Source organism: Ophidiomyces ophidiicola, assembly GCF_022830035.1.
Source record: "Ophidiomyces ophidiicola strain CBS 122913 chromosome Unknown scaffold_2, whole genome shotgun sequence".
NCBI lineage: Eukaryota > Fungi > Ascomycota > Eurotiomycetes > Onygenales > Onygenaceae > Ophidiomyces > Ophidiomyces ophidiicola.
In genome coordinates this window covers 193,471-213,311 of record NW_026054642.1, presented here as the reverse complement: position 1 = coordinate 213,311, position 19,841 = coordinate 193,471, and the positions used below count along the sequence as shown (strand labels likewise).

General features: G+C 38.5%; 3 protein-coding genes across 3 annotated transcripts; 1 reads left to right on the top strand and 2 right to left on the bottom strand.

Annotated features, from left to right (window-relative positions):
* Positions 1-2,529: 2,529 nt before the first annotated feature.
* HSX11 (Ceramide glucosyltransferase) lies at positions 2,530-4,166 on the top strand (the record flags this gene model as incomplete). The annotated part of the gene is made up of 2 exons (XM_049249773.1): positions 2,530-2,535; positions 2,571-4,166. 2 exons carry the CDS (start codon positions 2,530-2,532, stop codon positions 4,164-4,166), a joined length of 1,602 nt encoding a protein of 533 aa, XP_049110933.1.
* Positions 4,167-4,840: 674 nt separating this feature from the next.
* Positions 4,841-5,601, bottom strand: YAR1 (ankyrin repeat-containing protein; the record flags this gene model as incomplete). Its single annotated transcript, XM_049249772.1, has 2 exons — positions 4,841-5,298; positions 5,379-5,601. 2 exons carry the CDS (start codon positions 5,599-5,601, stop codon positions 4,841-4,843), a joined length of 681 nt encoding a protein of 226 aa, XP_049110932.1.
* Positions 5,602-6,648: 1,047 nt separating this feature from the next.
* Positions 6,649-7,458, bottom strand: LOZ57_000673 (uncharacterized protein; the record flags this gene model as incomplete). The annotated part of the gene is made up of 1 exon (XM_049249771.1): positions 6,649-7,458. The coding sequence occupies one exon, from the start codon at positions 7,456-7,458 to the stop codon at positions 6,649-6,651; it is 810 nt and encodes a 269-aa protein (XP_049110931.1).
* Between the last annotated feature and the right edge of the window lie 12,383 nt (positions 7,459-19,841).

The window sequence follows — 19,841 nt, the reverse complement described above, 5'->3', positions numbered from 1 at the left end:
AAAATTAAATGGTAAAAAAAATGGCACTCTCCTCGCTGCAGGAGTTTATATAGTGAAACATAGACTGGCACTGCCCGCGATCGAGATTCCTGGAAAGGGTTCTACAGGCTAATTTACAATCCGCAGGCCATATGCCGAGCGAAAGGAACGTGGTGAGTAGCGAGAAACACCGCTACCAATCAATCAAAATTCCATTGATCGAACAAGCGGGATGCGAGGCCATGCATGAAGAGAAAAATAAAATGCCTCATACAAAATATTGGGGGCATCGCGTACGGATGCCAGGGTGAGTAAAGAGAGCTGAACCTCGGGGGGAAATGAAGTCAACAACAGGCGAGCCGGCATCCTAGAGCAGCCTGGCCAAAGCCGGTAGATCAAAGTTTTCGGCTGAATTCGAAGTTTCCATTCCTCAGGAAATTCCGCGTCCGGGATCTGAACCAAAAACAGGACGCCCGGTAGATTGAACGTGTGTTTCCCGCAGCGCGGCAACTAACTACTAGTCGACCGAGCACATTATTATGTTGCATACGCGACATGTAACACTATCAGCGAATTTCGAGTGCGTGCGGGGATGTGAGAGCTGGCAATATTACAGCACAGCAAGAGTACGGAGTACTCCGTAGCACGAGGAACAAAGAAGGACCTCCGATGACGTTAGATATGGCCAGCGAGCGAAGTACCAGTAAAGTAGATACCCCCATGTCTCGTGCAGTGACGCTGCAAGGATCGCGGCACCAAAACTGGGATCCCATTGGCAGCCACCCAAAAGCTGTTGGTGGGTGATTCGTGCAGAAGAGGGTTAGTTGGGGCGGTTTATAAGATGCTTGGGCCTGAGTATTCGCTGGCACGACCAACTGACGGGCTAAACTCGACACGGCTGGCGCTGGTGTGTCCGCAGCACTGCCCATCACTCCACAGAACAGGTAACGGATGAGGATGGGGCGGAAGCTGAAGCTGAAGCTGAAAACTGCGGTGGTGATGGCGACCACCAGGCCACCGACAACGACGACGACGAGCGGGCTGCGACTTGGCGGTCGTGCAAATAAGCTCCGGACAGAAAAGGAAAAAGGGAAGGTGGGGCAGGCTGGTGCTGGTCGCAGTGTGGCGCGCACCGCTGGCCAATCGCGGCGTCTCACAGGGCGAGCTTGCGCCACACAGGGACTGGCATGGAGGCTGTGCCGTCCCTTTCCTCGCCCACTAAAAGCCGCTCCGCGCCAGGCATTCAGCCGGGCCACACCAAACTGCTCAGTGAGAGAATTATGTCCCGAGCTCGCTTCTCAAAATCATCCGGAGCCTGTTTAGCTAAAAGGTAGAAATCCTCCGGTTCTGCTGGTCTACTCCGTACACAACGGCGTTCTCTCCAGAACTCCGAGAAATCATAGACCCAAGGCTGCGCTATATTCAAATCGTATCCTGCGCGTGCTGCCGGCTTCCAAGTACCGCAAGTCCACCCGATACAAAGAAAAAAAAACAAGGTATTTTCCTTGGCCCGGTCGTATATGTATGGAGGCATGCACGCTATGACACTTCTTGACCACATGGCCCGTGATGCTTGCTCGAAGCAATGATTAAAAGCTGGTCAGCACCGAGGGACTTCGCCTTGTGTTTGGTCATTGCTAGAGTATCCACCGTATTGTGCCGCTGAGCCCGAGTTCTTCTGCCTGGGGTAGTAATTCTGTTCTGGCCTGTAGGGGGTACTCCGTACGAACTGGCACTTCACACCCCAGAGTCTCGTGTTTATTCTCAAAATTAAAGTCGCCAGCTCTCCACAGCGTGAATGCCCGGCCTCTGCATCCTCCTTCCTTTGCTGTGGTGACTGAAGTGGGGTGTGGTAACTTGAATAACGAACGTCGACCATGGGGAGAATAACTAACTATGGCAGCACGGAGTAAACCCTTGACTTCATTTTTACCTTTAGCCAGTGTAAAATTGACTTGAAACCCTATCTCAATTGAGGTTTTAAGGACAAGTCTCTAGCTTCGCATTAGGGAAGGAGAAGGGTGAAATTGTGAAACATGGTTTCATCTCAACAAGACATCTCTGCAGACCAGTGCTTAAGTGCCGAACACCACAAACAAAACATCAAGAAACAGCTGGCTCTTCTTCCAGCAGTGTCTCGCGGGTTCTTTTGCAGTTCTCACCTACTCCCCAGACACTATGCTCCTAATAAGACTTAGCACGCTAGTTGCACGCGTCCACGTGATCTGACATCCGCCCAGACGTGGAATGTTAAGTGGCTGCCCGAGAGCTACCATCAGTCATTTTTTAATTTTTGGACCTCTTGCCATCCCCTTGTACACACCTTCTGGAAATTCATCGCTTCATATGTTAAACGTCGACTGATGTTGGCGGAGAGAGCTCCTCTCGGGCCCAACTCGGCTGGCTTTCAGTGCGGGCAGCCAGCGTGGCTTGTTGTTGTGGGTTGGGTTGCCATCACCTGGTATTCGATTGTCACTTTGGTGTGCTGGATTGGATATGTTCAGCTGTGAGTATTATTTGCGATTATCACCCTTTTCTCTACCCCGAGAAATGACAGTACTCTTCTGAGACTAATAAAAAATATCAGACAGCGCCACTATTCCAAAGCCCCACAAAAAGCCATCTCGACTACCGCGCTCCCCCATACCGATATCCCCCATGTCACGATTATTCGCCCGGTCAAGGGCATCGAACCCTTCCTTTATGACTGTCTCGCTGCCAGTATACGCCAGGACTACCCTCGCGATAAGCTAACGATATACTTCTGCGTATCATCGATACAAGACCCGGCGTATACCATTGTGATGAGGGTCCTTCAAGACTTCCCCGACGCTGATGCGCGCGTATTTATTGAACCGCCCTATGAGTACACCGAACTTGGGCCGAATCCGAAAATCAGGAATATGAGTCGGGCTTATCGAGAGGCGAAGGGCGACATTGTATGGATTATGGATTGCAACATATGGCTAAGCAAAGGAGTGTGCGGCAGAATGGTAGACAGACTTTGTGGCTTAAATCCGAAAATAAATGGCGGCCAAAAGTTCAAATTCGTGCATCATTTACCGATAGTCGTTGATGTTCCTCTGCACTGCCCTGACGAGAAATCAGCCGTATCATCCGGACAGCCAATGGGAAATACCAATAGCCGAGATAAGGACTTCTCAACCGCCGGTTCTCTATTATCACGCGCTGGGGGTCGTCTTGAAGAGCTCTTCCTTGCATCGTCCCACCCGAAAATGTACGCTGCTATCAACACTGTACTCATTGCCCCCTGTATCATTGGCAAATCAGCCATGTTTCGACGTTCCCATTTAAATTACATTACCTCCACGCCGCCTAAACACGCGAAAAGAGTTAATAGGAGACCTGGCATCGATTACTTTTCTGATAATATTTGCGAAGACCATCTAATAGGCGACCGCCTCTGGAACGCGCGTGTTTTTCAAGAGGCGGAACTTCATGAAAAATGGGGGAAACATGATCTCGCGTTTGGGGATATGGCTATCCAACCAATGAGCGGAATGAGTGTCGCTTCCTATGTTGATCGGCGTGTGCGATGGCTTCGCGTGCGTAAATTCACCGTATTGCTTGCGACGCTCGTCGAGCCCGGCACAGAATCATTTCTTTGCTCACTGTATCTTGCCTTTGGCTTAACAACTTCGATTCCTGCTCGTTATCCCGAATACTGCTCTTACCTTGGGAACTGGTCAGCTTTCGTTTCCATTTGGTTTGTCAGTATCTTGGTATGGATGGTAACAGACTGGACTGTATACCTAAGGCTGCACTCTGGTGTCACGGTTGAAGTTGACGAGCATACTCCATCATTTGCTCGCCCTTTGCCAAAATCGTGGTTCGCCCGCAGGCCATTTCGAGATTGGCTGTTTGCCTGGCTCGGAAGAGAGGCTTTAGCATTTCCAATATGGATCTGGAGTTTCTATGGCGGAACGACCGTTATATGGCGAGACAAGGTTTTTAAAGTTGGACTGGATGCGGTGACATATGAAATCGGACAAGCCACCGGCCAAGCCAAAAAGGCCCAGGAAAAATCGTTGACCATTCGTCAAGCGTTAGATGAAGGGCGCGGTGGGGCGGCAAGCTCAGATGTTCGGCGTAGAACTCCTAAAGAAAGTTTTATCAGAAATATGGTGACGGCACGCTTTACAGAACCCGAGCTCAGCGCATCATAATTCCTTCCTTCCACGTTGCCATTTTGTTCCTTGTACTATAGCTCGCACTTTTCTCTTATACCCACCATGTTTTGAGTTCCAAGTGCTTTCTTGAAGATTGATATGCTAGTTTCCTGGTGTTTTTCTTTTTTATGATTATGATGTATGTATCAATGGCTCAAATGACTGATGTAGTACTCAACTGCGCGATATTGAATTAATACTATTGATAGTGTTGTCTTCAATCAAAGTGTCCATGCAACTCACAGCATGGCACGGTGCCCAGACGTCTAGTCCCTAGGTGACCCTGCACAGCCCGAGTGGGAGTGAAAGTGTTTGAGACACATGTCAACAAATGCAATCCCCTGGATTCTACGGAGTACAAACACTCAATGTTCCTATTCTAGTTATGCTGATAATGCTCATCAAAATAACGGGATAGCACCATATTGCAACCGCTCTATCGCCCTGCACTTGGCTTTATTTTTTTGTTCGCAATTAAAATTTTGGTAAAAGGGTTGTGTTTAGGATTCAACTGATCTTGTGCCGACTTTTTTATTCAATGCCCGAAGGCTCCACTTCCCGTAGTTTTGACTCCCGAAAATACGCCGTCTAGAATGCACCAACCACTTTCCTGGAAAGATCCAAGGGGATAACAAAATACATCATTCTTATGCCAATGAGAATGCTCTTTTTCAATTCGTTTCATGTTCAATAACTCCCTCTATTCCATCAGAATTCCCATCATTCCGCGATTGCGCTGCCGAGACATCAGCGCTTCCCTTCTGTTCACCGCTCCTATCAAACGTCAAGAGATACTCGACCACCTGCATGGCCTTTGACATTGGCCGCGTGGGCTCCGGTGTAGTTTCGGTTGCACCTGCTGCGGTATCCTCTCCATCCATCTCTTCTAACCCGTCGCCACCGGTTGTACCCCATTCGGACCGTTCTGCCAGGAAAGCCGCGTCATGCCCCACACCATTTTTGACATCTATGCTAGCCCCGGCGTAAGCCAATGCCTTGACGCATTCTAGATGCGTATTTAGGGCGGCCCAGTGAAGAGGCGTGTTTCCGGAATAGTTCGCGTGGTTGACGAGAGACAACCCTTGGTCGGGGGTGTTTCGAATGATTGAGAGTAAGTAATTTAGCAATTCTAGTTAGAAGTACAACAGTATTAGTTATTACGCATATAGAGTTAGTAATTTTGCAAGGCAACAGTTTTGGCCCATTCACCTATATTTCCGTTGGCTGCTGGCCAATGCAAGAGACAGGCACCTGTTCCCCCTTCGCTTTCATCTTCATTGTCAATTGCAGACTCGACAATGGCAGCGACGGGACAATTGTACTGTAGGCTTAGACTTGTAATATCTGTCTGCAGACCTTCTAGATCTCCAGCTCGTGCGGCATAGATAAGGTCATCGATATTTTCGAGAGATAAGGCAATTGTGGACGCCATCGCGCTGTATATCTCCGCTTCGTCCGTCAAATGGCAATGTGCGGAATATTCTTGAATGCGATATCTTAAATGCGGTGTTAAATATACACCCGTATCAATACAGCTGGATATTATCAAGTCCTGTCCGAAGCGAGAGGCTGTGTGCCACTTTTTGATAGTATCAACAGACCTAATCGAAATAATCAATCACAACTATCCAAGGACTATTTAAAAACACCACAAATCTTATCGACTGTTCATCTCACAAGAAAGAGTCTCAGTATAACTTTTGTACTAATCCAGTTGGTTGCCTGGTAATGTGGATAGATATGCTTTAAACATAAAATCTTTTGTACATACATACAAGGATATTTATTAAGGAGAATTATTTGGGTTGATATTGATAGTAGTGTTTTCGAAAACAGTACAAATGGCTTTTAGAGGCATTTGAAAACTACCATTGGTGCTAATAGCATTAAAGTCATCAAAGGGACAGGGCACACAAAACATAGTTCGGATTTTTCACGGGTGTTTTTTAGGGAGTATGCAATGCAAATAACAGGAGTGAAATATTTGATACTCACCTTTTTATGGACCATTAAATAAATATTATTTCCTTGAATATTGTGTTAAACTTGCTCTTCATTTGAGCAATGAATAGAAATTTGTTGGATGAAGAATTTTAATCACGTGATGAACAAGGAATTCCGACCCATGTTTATACTCCATATAAGAGTGCAGGTCGTTGAAGAGTAGCCATCGTGTTTAAAAGAAGTCTAGGGTCGGTGAAGATATAGAAATTTAATTACATCCGTCACTACTGACAGTAAGATATGCCATTTGAAGAACCGCGTATTTATGGATAAACAACATTCAAATAGCATTGACAATCAGGTAGTGAAGCCAAAGAGAAACGCCCTCCGGTATACATATCATAAGGTAGTTTCCAAACGCCAGAACACCGGGTATATGTAGCACATATTTGTTGTGTGGGAATGGCTGCAAGTGCCACGAAAAAGGAAATGTACTGTTAGTACATACTATACAAGCAAGAATACGAAGCGGCATTCAGTCTCTTAACCAGGCTCTCCTCTTTTCTTCCTTTTTTTCCCTTCTCTTTTCCTTGAATGCCTTTAGCTCCCTTTTTGTTAATTTCTTTCCAGATCGTTCTGCTTTGAGGCTTCTTCCCTCATGACTATTAGCTGCGGCATCAACGTCGAAGTATGCATTCATTTGTCGGCGGCTTTTGTTTTCATCATTAAAATTCTCCGGCGTTAGACCTAGAGGCTGCCATTTTCCCGTGAAACGATTAAATGCACCAGTGGCGGTATAGAGGACGTCGGGATCTGTGGTGGTGGCCGGCGCTGAGGAATCGTCTGCTTGGGGTTGTGCATACCAAGCATTTGGGTCGTAGTCACCATGAATGGCGGGATCATAACCTCCTGCGACCTGGGAACGTGGCTGTGGCTTTCGATCTTCTTTCGCATCATCTTGGCTGTTTTCTACACCAGGAGGTCCTTGCTGGGTATCTGGCACCCGAGGATTCTCCCATTGGGAAACTCCAGTGAAGCGATTATAAAAATAGTACCCTTGTGCATTTTCATCCCACATAGCATCCCATCCATCGTCTTCGACTTGTCCTGGTATAGGCTCATTAGGAAGAGGAGGAGGGGCTGATTCATCAGGTAGCGAAGGAGAGGAGGAATCACTCTCCACTTCACCACTTTTATAATCTTTTTTTCCCTTTTGCAGAGCGTCTCGGTCCTGAAAATCTCCATCATTTACCTCCCGATTCGGAGTCAGGGCTGGCTGTTTTTCCTTCACATCCGGTTGTCGCATTGTTGAGGATTGCCCCTCGTCGTCGCTGGGTAACACCATTGCTTGAAGGAAATCTCATCCACAACAGTGAAAACTGGCGACGGTAGATTTCTCAGGCATTGGCGAATGGTGTGAGTGGGCACGAACTCTGGAAATTGACAACCAGAAGGTACTAATCTTCTTTCGGATTAGCGTAGGCATTTCCATGATTGCCCGATTATCTAAGGTCCAGCCAGAAATCTTAGAACTGGGCTAAATGGGCACCTCTCATTGGTTATTTTAACATCTACATACTGTACTCCATCGAGACTAAGCCTTAACAGGAAATGCACTAGCTTGTTTGGGTCTGATTAAATCTTCACTCGATGCTTAGTAATGGTGACCTCATACGCTAGTTTATGAACTTATATCCTATACAGAATACTGTGAACAAGTCAGAGTTGAAGTTCTGCTGACCGCAGGGACAGGGAATTCCCATCTGTTGAGCAGGAGTCAGGTGACTTGTCAGGTGACCAGGTCTCCAAAGGAGGAACTGGAGAACCATAGGTTCACCACCTCCTCTTCTCAACCATGGTACTGATTTCATTATCTTTGACTATTGGGCTGGTGGAGGTTTGCTAGGGGTTTTTCATATGTTTTTCCCATAGTCTTGATTATAGCATGTTTGTCTATAAGTATCCTTGTCTTGTTTGTTAGGAGCAGATCTAGATGCAATATTATAGACATTCAGTCACATAATCATCATGTGCTTCTGTGTTGTCTGATAGTTATGAGCCCAGACTCTTTCAAGAATTTGATTATTATCTAAAGATATATTCAAGATACTTTATTTTACTCTTGTTACTCATACAAATAGAGATCACTATTAAGTATCTTGAGATCATACATTGAACCCTCTATTTAAGCTTAAATCTTAATTGCAGAGTTTATGGAGATCTAATGCATCTATATAATTTTTACTGATCTAAGTCTACAGAAAACCATAATCTAGAGTCAATGTCTCACTTTAATAATTAATTAAAAATGAATAAATCATCTAGAAGAGTTGTTATGCTGAATAATTCTGATAATTGAAAAGAATGAATTGAAGACATCAAGCATTCAGCAAATCTTCATTAATTGTGATCATATATTGATCTGACAAAAGAAATGCATTTTGAACTTCAGAAATCTGTTATAGAGAATTTTCTTTCTTCTGAAAAAATCAAAGAAACTGTGACTTCTGTGAATATGAAACATGCAAGAAATATGCAAAGAGATTGATACAGAACTTAAAAGAAGAGAGTTTTAGCAATGCAAGAGCTATAGAAGACAATAAGAGACTGTGTAGATTCATCTCTGAAAATTCTTACAATAAGTAAATCAGATAACATAGAAGCTACTGCAAAAGAACATCTGAAGACTCTATATGCTAGAAATGCAGTGAATACTTCTCAATTGAAAGCTAGACTAGTAGAGAAATTCAAAACTCTCAAAGAAGAGTCAAAGAATCAAGCAATTGAAGCATATTTACTGAATTATGAAGAAGCATTGAATCAGATGACTGTGTATGATATGTGTGAATATATTCATAAATTTTTTGTTTTGAAACAATTTCTGAGAGCTATCTCTTCAAATTATAGAGAGTTCTTCTATATATATCTATCTAAGCTTCTAACTGAGGAGAATTTGAATTGGGAACATGAGCTGAATGTTTATAGACATATTCAGATATTTTGACAGTTATTAAAGAAAGATACTGAGCCAGGTCAAAGTAATAAGCTGTCAGCATATTTCACTGAAAAAATTGTTCAAAATAAGTCATTAAAAGAGAATAATGAAAGTATGAACTCTGCATGTCTTTGCAGAGAGCAACATGATTGAATGTACTGTTCATATTTTAATTCACTTATTCAACCAACAGACTGAAAACCAGATCCAAAAATTGATAATAAGGTCAAGAAAGCACCAAAGAATTCAGTGAACAAAAAAAAATTAAAGAAAAAGATTGCAAATTGAAAGAAATTGAAGAATTTGAATACTACTAAAGAAGTTAGTGCTTCAGATGATGTGACAGATGATGATACTAACAAAGTCATTGTCAAGACATTTCCTAATCCAACTATCTTCACTTCTGTAATGGTTTTTAACTCCACTAACATGAGTGATAAATATGAACTCTATTCATTATGGGACAGCTTCATATTAGATGAGGGTGCAGATGCACATATTTGCAATGATTTTACAAGATTTCAAAACTACTAAAACACTGATTCTTCAGATATTGTGCTTGTTGAAAATACTCATTGTAAAATTCACAGATACAGTGATGTTGAAGTTTATATTCAAACATTAGCAGATGCTGATAAGATATTACTAAAGAACATTCTCTACATTTCTGACTTTCATACAAATCTAGTAGCACACAGATTGCTGCATGTGAAGAGTTGTTATTTGAATGATGAATCTCTTACAGTTTACTACACTGACACAAGAGATATCTTGTTCAATTTGACTGTTAAAGAAAGAAAAATGGTCATTGAATACAGATCTATTAACATTGCAACAGACAGTATAATGAAGAGTGTCTTTACTGCTTCATTGAGCAGAGATTCAGTTAAAAAATCAGTCACAGTATTAATCTTCAGTTCACTGAAAATCATAAATATTTAACATCTGAGACTTAATCATCTAAAAAGAGAGTCTCTGACTCATCTTCTGAAAATGTCTATCAACATAAAATTTAAAAAGATCTCTCAGAGTTCTCTAACAGTAAAGTGCAGATCTTGTGCTTTTTCAAAAGCAAAGCAAATTATACACAGAACATCATCAGAAAGATCAACACATTCATTCATGAAGATATCTGTTGATCTCATACAGTTTGCTTCAGATTATAATGGAGATAGATGGGCAGTTCACTTATATTGTGATTATATCCATCTGCACTACATGGAAATGATGCAGCAAAAATCCAAAAGTTTGACATGCATAGTAAAAATGATAAGGATAATTCTCAATTTATATCAATTGACTATTTTGGCTATTTAAATTGATGGAGAAACCTCTATGCAGTCAGAACTGACAGCTTTGGCTCAAACATATGATATAGTTGTTCAATGTTCAGCACCCTACACACTGGCTCAAAATGGAGCTGCAGAACATGCAGGAGCTTTAATAGAGCTGTGGAACATGCAGAAGCTTTAATAATGATGGCAGCTTGTACAATATGAATTGAAGTCAATTTGTCTGAGGATTTGTGGCCAGAATGTGTCAAAGCTGCAGTGTATATTTTAAACAGAATTCTGATTAAAGATCTTGATTGAAACACTTCTCTTGAATTCTTAGAGAAATATCTTTGAACTGCAACTTCTTTAACTGAAATTAGACATATAAGAGTTTTTGACTGTAGAGCATATTCTTTAATTAAGAATGCATGATACAGAAGAAATCAGAAGCTGACTTCTAAAGCAGAAGTTGAATATCTTATTAAATATAAATCAATGAATATTTTTTGCATTTGGATTTCAGTACAATGAAAGATTATATTAATGAGAGATGTTATATTCAACAAAGATACATTATTTAATTCTAATGAGATTAGCAGCAAGCTTTCATTACAGAAGAGCTTTATTGTGCCAGATACAATATCTTTCATTGAAGTAAGTGATATTAACAAGATGAGCTTGAGCAAGCATGACAGCAAAGATGAAGACTCTGAGAAGAAGACACCACATAAAAGTCACAAGACTGTTGATCAGTTAATAAGATCAATAGAAACAATGACTAAGACACTAATTAATCAATCAGAAGAGACACATGCATTGTTAACATCAGAGTCTACATCAGAGTCATCAGCTTCAAACATCTACATTCAATCTCTTCTGAATGACTTAACAACATCATTAACTGAAATAGAGATGCTGAATCAACTTTCATTGACAGTCAATCATTCTGTCACAGAAGTTATGAAGATGATGAGTGGTGTTGTAGTTGAGTTATCTGAAGATATAACATCTACTACACTTTCTGCTGCTAGCTCTACAGAGACAGTGAGCACAAATGATGAACAATTAATAGTCAATCATTCTGTCACAGAGATGATGAGCACTAATGACAGAATTTTGACAGTCAATTGTTTTGTCACAGAAGTGATGAATGACTCAGTCAGAGCAAGCTCAAATGAGCAATCTCCATCTTCTAGACAAAGTGCTAGAATAAGATGTCAAAATGCAGATCAAATTGACAGACAAACAGCTTATACAGTGATTCTGCAGCAAACAGTGCAATTGAATTCATTTTATAGAAACTATTTAACAGCTTTTACAATTATGAATTCTAGAATTCACAGAGAGAATCTTTCAAAGTCTCTGAAGCATTATTTTTCAATGTTGCAACATTCACATGCTGACAGATTTAAGACCACCATGGATGTGGAAATGAAGAAGCTATGAACAAAGAAATGCTTTGAAGAAGTAGAGAGCTCAGAAGAAATACATCCAATTTCTTTAATATGAATTTATACATACAAATTTGATGTTAATGGTTTTTTGAAATGTTATAAGACAAGACTTGTTTTTCATGGAGATCTGAATATCAATAATAAACATAACATCTATGTCATTACTCTCACTGTGCAAATATTTCATCTTTTAATGGCTATAACAGCTTATTTTGAAATGGAGACCTTCCAGATTGACACTGTTAATACATTCATTAATGCTTCATTTAATAAATCTATTTATTGCAGACTGGCAGAGAGTTACAGTAAGAAAAGAGATGTTTGAAAGATTCTACATATCTTATATGACCACTCTGAATCTCCACAACTTTGGTACAAAGATCTCACTTCAACACTCTGAGAACTAAAATGCTGTCAGATTTGTGAAGAATCATGTCTATTCATTGATAAGAATATTATTATTTTCTTTTACATGAATGACATAGTATTTTTATATCACAGAAAGAATGTTGGAACATTTGAGCAGTTATTAAAGAATCTATGAATGCATTATGAACTTTGAGAGATTGAAGAGCTAGAGTGATTTCTAGATATCTGTGTCTTATGCAATAGAGATGCTCAGAAGCTTTGGCTGTGCCAGAATAGTTATATTGAGAAGATTGCTAATAAGTTCAATCTTACAGAGTTGAAGCCATCATGTATGCCAATGGTAACTGTGAATATAGCTTCTTATATGGAGGTGCAAGATAAGCAATGAATACATGCTTATCAACAAAAAGTTGATTTGGCTCTCTATGCTGCTATTATAACATGGCCTGATATTTTGTTTGCTACTGCAAAATTAAGTGAGGTTTTGGTTAATCCAGAATCAGAACACCATACAGCAATTGAGAGAGTTATCTCATATGCTTTTTCAATGAAGTATTATGCTCTTGAATTCTGTGCTGAGAGGGGGTTGAATACCCAGAGTGATAATAACAACATCATAAACATTCATTTAATAATCATCAGTGATTTTTTTTTTGCAGATAATTTGAGCTCTAGACACTTCTTCCAGAGCTCTGTATTTGACATGGAATCATTACTGTACATAATATCAGAATAGTTAGCTACTTAGTCAGCTCTTCAAGCTTACTCACAAAGCTGGAAGAAAATAGGAGAATCATCTTCTACTACAAAACCAAAATTGCACAGACATTCTGTAGCTCAGTTAGATCAGATAACAAACTGATAGCATGTCTTGCTTGATTGGGGACTCTGAGAACAGCTCAAAATTCTAAAAAATCTTACTGAAATACTCACAAACTCTAAACATATTTAATGAGAAATAATGGAATCAGCAAATGAAACCAAATCAATTATTGAGTCTCTCCCTAATTCTGTATTGCAAACAGCTAAATACATAATTAACTATAGCTGAAGTAACTCTAGCTCTCAAGTAATTTCACTTGGCACATGACACCTAGCAGAATTCATCACCAAAAATAATAAGATATCATTACCACAAATTCAAGCCTTCAGCATTTATCAATCTTGTATATCAAAAAAGAATTCTAAAGTGCTTTCACTGAACAGTTCATGACTGACTTGATCAGAATCAGAGTTCTTTGACATTTTTTACTTAGCAGACTGAAATCTTGATCCATTGATAATTAGAACAGCAATTTGCAAATTCATTCAGAACACAATGATAGTTACAAAGCTATCTTCTTATAGAGCATCACTATCAAGCAAGTAAGTCATCTTGAACAAGTTCTCAAGCAATCTCTTGACTAACTTGATGATGAACTTTTCATTCAAAAGCAGTAATTCAAACAATGTCTCATCAACAACTTTCAACCAAATACAGCAGAAACTATCTACCCCAACAACATATGAATTTCCATCTCTTGACCAGACAACTACAGAAAATCAACAATCAATTGCAATCATGATCTCCAATGATCAAAACCCCCCAAACACTGACAATTCTTCAGAACCATCAATTAAAGCCCTAGAGAAATGTGCAGCTCATACAAATGACATGAATATGCAACATATTATAGATGCAGTAACAGCAAATATGCACACAATTATACACTCAGAATTAGCAGTCTTACACAGAGAACCATCTACTTCTCTTTCAACTTCAGTTTTATCAGTCCAACATTCTATCTCTAACAATCTCATACTTCAGCAAAACTGGAAAATCACTGATATCAGCTATTTCTATTCAGATATGCCATGTCATTGAGAAAGAGACATTGCAGACTGAGAAGAAAAGATCTGAATTAAAGATGTCTATCTTTTCATGACTAGAATCAAAGCAGCAGTAGTGATTAAAGACTCACTGCAGATAGAAGCTGAATTGCACTCATGTCTTCATGAAAATGTTATGATCTGATGAACAGTTGAGCTAAATAATCTTGCATGCAAAGTTCTTATTCAAGATTCAGCTGACATTCATGATTGATGCTTTGTTCTTGAAAAATGTTTCCAGATTTCATCAGCTCAAGCATAAGCAAAATTTGATAACATTCACTACACAGTTCTGAACATCTGTAACAACAAGTCAATAGCAGTCTATCTCACTGATATCACAGCAGCAGCTCATCAATGTGAACTGACCACTTCAGAATTTGCAGTTGTACTGCATGCATGATGTCATCTTGAAACTTCTCTATAAGTCACAATAGATGAATCACTAGAAGGCACAACAATGAATGTCTTTCATGAACTGCTGACTTACAAAGAAGTCAATTGATTTGATCAATATAACATGACATCTATCTACTGATCTCTCTATAAAGCCATCACATTTCAGGCATCAAATATGAGACACTCATATGCAACTAGTTGATTCTATAAATAGTTCAGCCACACACAAAATAATCAACAATGGAGAACAAGGCCAAATGACCAGCTTCAAAAATTTCAGTCCAAGTCAACTGAATGAAGTCCACCATCTTCATCTCATAATATAGTAGGATCACAATGAGCATATATAATAGATTCAGACCCAACAAATGTTGATGAAGATTATTCATATGAATCAGAAGAAAACTCAATTATCACTGAAGACAACACATTTTCAGAATCTGAAATAGATCAGATGAATGCTGATTCTCACACTATCTGCTATCATTGTGAAGAAGTCTTTTCTTCATGAAATCAGCTCTTCAAACATCTACATACATGTGAATCATCAGTCTACCTCACTAGTTCTGAACATAATATAGTGGTGTTGTAATGCATTGATCTCATTTCAGACACACAATGAAACTTCTGTCACTGGAAACATGCAACAGTGCAAGATTACATTAAGAACTCTTTCAAACTAACAGTCTGTTGTCTTGACTCAGAGTGCAACTCTACATTAGTTAACTATAAATTTCTCCAGAAACAGGATCTGATGATAATTATCCAAGATTTAACATCATTGTCTGTTAGTGGAATTGATGAGGAATTGATATTTCATGCCTCAGCATGCTTCTCACTACACTTTTCAGATTTCAACTCAAAAAATGATAAAATCATCATTCACATCATGATAATGACCTGAGTTGTTGACATTCTTTCAGTTAACATACTCATTGAAGTTGACAATCTGACATCAGAAGGCATTATTCTTAATTTTCTTTAATGATGTGCAATATTTGCAAGAGCAGATAATGCCCACACATGACTGACTGTCACTCCAAAATCTAATCATCAACCAAAATGAACATTGTATACTGTCTTGACTGTGAACATTTTACCACATTCTTGAATTGAACTACCAATTAAAATCCAGAACCAACAATCACTATCAACAGATAGAGACTATATTTTTCATCCTCAATGCTCTACTTTAACATGCTATAATTAAGTAATGCAGACTAATCTTCCATTTGCTATTTTAGAAAACAATACCAATACTCTCTACACTATTAAACATCATGCCTGCATCAGATATCTAGAGAAAGTTCAGAAAGACTTTACATATTATGTTGATATTTCAATGTCAGAAACTTTAGCTCACATATCAGCACAACAACTGTCAATAATAAAATTAATCACATCAGTACTAGAGAAAATCAAGCTATCAAATGAAGTCATTATATTCAGCAAATCATCAGACATCCAAAAACTGACTGATGCAGTCATGATTCATCACAATGTATGAAAAGACAAAGAGATATTTATGAACATTCCACAACACTGATGAATGAGAATCTCAATTAAAGACACTGCTAAATCACAAGAATCTGTAAGAAAATATTCTTTTTCTAAATAAGAAGAAGCTATAATTGACAAGACATTTAATGAACTTCACTGCAAAGATCATATAACACACAGTCTACATCATGCAAAGTACACTTATTCAGTCTTTATAGCATACTGATGAATCATGAAAAATGGGCAGCAAATAGTCAAAGACCACTTAGTGATTGACATTCACTCATTAAATGTCCATTCTGTCCCAGATATCTATCCACTACATTGACAAGAGAATATAATAGCAGTCATAGTTGACTGTTTCTACATTACAGTTTTAGATGCCACATTCTTTTTTTATCAATGGCAAGTACACTCTGATGACCAAGATAAACTAACAGTGGTAACACACAGAGAACAGAAAGTTTTTAATGTTGCAGTCATGAAATACATTAATAGTGTCTCTTATGTTCAATGTCAAATGGATTATGAATTCCAACACTGGAAAAAATTTGTCTGTATATATATAGATGACATAGTCATTTTCTCCAAAACACTAGAGAAGTATATTCAGCATATTCACATCATTCTTGATCATCTTAACTTTCTGAACATTTTCTTGAATTCAAAGAAAGTCTTCATTGAATTCCCATTGATCAATCTTCTAGAACAATGAGTTATCAGCCTAGGCATGTTCACAGCAAAAGAAAATCTTGAAGCAATCACTCAATTAAAATTCTCAAAAACTTTACATCAACTGAAAATGTACCTTGATTTAACAGAATGGCTACACCAATACATTTCTTACTATGCACAACTCAGCAAACCACTCCAAATCAGAAAAACAGAACTCAATACAAAAGCACCATCTAAAGGCAAGAAATGGCTAAACTATGCTAACAGAACTTACATGAACAATTCATTACAGCAAGAACTGAATTCTTTTGCAAAAATTCAAAAGCACTTCACTGTTGAAAATTTCCTAGCACATCATGATCCAAATCACTACTTATTTATGGACATTGACACTTCAAAGAAACAAGACTTCAGAGTCATGATTTTTCATGTCAAAAGTATATAAACTGACATAATTAATAAGTAATTTATCACACCATCATCTTTGACACTAGTTGAATCAATTATGTTTCTAAGTAAACTACTCAACAATGCTGAATGAAACTACTGACCAACAGAACTTGAAGTTTCTTGTCTAGTCTGAACTCTTCAAAAAACTTGCCATTTAGTTCTAAATAATCTCAATTCAACAGTAGTATACACAGACCATGCTGTCATTCTAGTCATAGCCAAACAAATCTCAATGAACATCACAGCCACTGACAAACTAAATTTACACCTAGTTCAAGCTGCAGCATATATACAGCAATATCAACTACTTATCTACCACAAGTCAGAAAAAACCCACATAATATCAGATGCACTATTTCAGCTGAAATCAAATCTTGACACATCAGCACACACTTTTCTCACCTCATACACTGCCACAATTGTTGAACTTAACTCAAAGTTCCATGCAGAACTAATAGAAGAATATATCAAAGATTCATTCTTTATTAAAGTTTCACAGACACTTAACTCATCAATGACAGTCAAATTATCATTCTATGTACAGAATGATCTTATATGATGTCACAACAATGAACACAACAGTCTCTGCATTTCCAAAACAAGCATATCTATGATAATCAAATTAGCACATGGTTCAACCCACTTTAACATTGAATGAACACTAGCATGACTTCATGGACTTTCTATTCATTGAATGCATCATAACATTCAAATCTACATTCAACATTATCAACAATGTAACCACATTCACTCAAGACACCACAAATCATTTAATGACTATCAATCAATATTGACTTCAAAGATTTCCCATCACACAATCATCATGAACTTTATATTAGAGCTATCTGATGGACAATATAACATGCTTCTGACAGTAACTGATAAGTATATCAAGAGAATTGTCTTGATCTCAGACTGCATAACATGAACAGTTCATGACTGGGCTATAGCTTTCTACATTAGGCTCAGTATAGCAGATTGGGCAATTCCCAAAGTTATAATTTCTGACAGAGACTCAAAATTCACATCACAGTTATGACACTTACTTCTAGCTCAAATGGATACCAAACTACTATACTCAACAGCCTATCACCCACAAACAGATGGTCAGTCAGAAAGAACTAATCAAACAGTTGAAATTGCACTCACTCATCTTCTACTAAGCATCAATGATCCATTGCAATGGCACACACTTCTATCTATGTTGCAAAGATATCTAAATTCAGCAATGAACATCAGCACAAAAACATCAGCATATGAAATACTCTATAGTACAAAACCTCTGACAGTATTAAACTGGCCACTAAATGATCAATCTTAATTCATAGTCAAGATGAACACTGCTCTACTTCTTGATGAAGTGACAATGGTAGCAAAACATTATTTTGATAAAAAGCATTGATACTCAGAATTTAAGAAAGAAGATTAAGTTTATCTCTGACTTTGCAAAGAATATATCATCATGCTCAGCAAATAACTGCAAAAACTTGGCAACTGATATGCAGAACCTTTTACCATAACAAAAAAAGTAGAAAAGTTAGCTTATGAGCTGAATCTGTCAGACTCATGGAAAGTTCATAAAACAGTCAGCATTGTTCATTTGAAACCAGTCTTAAATCTATCAAATCTCTTTAAATGAACAATCCAACCCCTCTCACCAATACAAATCAATGGTCATGAGAAATATGAACTAGAATGAATTGTTACAGAACATCTAAAAGGCAAAGATATCAAAGCAAAAAAAGAATATCTAGTCTGCTGAAAGAGATACAGACCCCAAGAAGACTCCTAGTTAAAAGAATCAGAACTAGTCAATGCAAAAGAACTGTTGCATCAATACAAACATGCAAACAAGCTTATATAATGTTATGTTCAACAACAACAACAACACAAACAATTCACAAATACTAAGTGAATATATAATAGTTCACTTCCCTCAAACATTCTTCATTCTACAACTTCATCTAACATAACATCTTTTCTGACATTCTCTAACAGACTTTCTCTAGTATTCAAGAAATCAATCTTTCAATTTATATTCAAGCAACTGCTCAGTCTTTTCAATTTAAGCAACAGTTCATTCACTTTGTATTCAAGCAACTGCTCATTCTCTTCTACTCAAGCAACTGCACATTCTCTAATTTTCAATCATCTGCCCAGCATGAACATCCCCCCAAATACTAATGCATCTCTAAAAATCTCTATTAGAGCATCAAAGTCCACAATTCTATCTGCATCAAAGACCCTCTTCTGAGCCAAGAAATGATGTAAACTCCAAGATCAATGTGAAGTTCCAGAAGAGAACACAGACTTTCAAGCAGACTATACTCTACAATTTGTATCTGAAAATGCTTAAGTCAGAATTCTATCTGCTAATGAATGAAATTTCCAGAGCTCTTCATTCTGCAATTCCTCATCAGCTGCCCCAGAATCATGTCATCTCACTCAGATTAAGATAGAAATGACCACAGATGCATGAAAGAACAAGATTATGACAAACAAGTGTACAGAAAACAAAATCATCACACAAAATCACAATGAATGGATTTATATTTGTCTATTCATCAGAGCATCTTTTTTTGAATAGTGTGATTCAGTGAGATGCAATATTGATGATGAACATATCTGATATGATGAATCTTTTACAATCTTGCAACAATGAACAGCAGCTGCTTTAGCTCTACAAACTCAAGCTGAATTAATCAGAGCTGAAATCAACAGAAAATGTGAAGAAGAAATGATT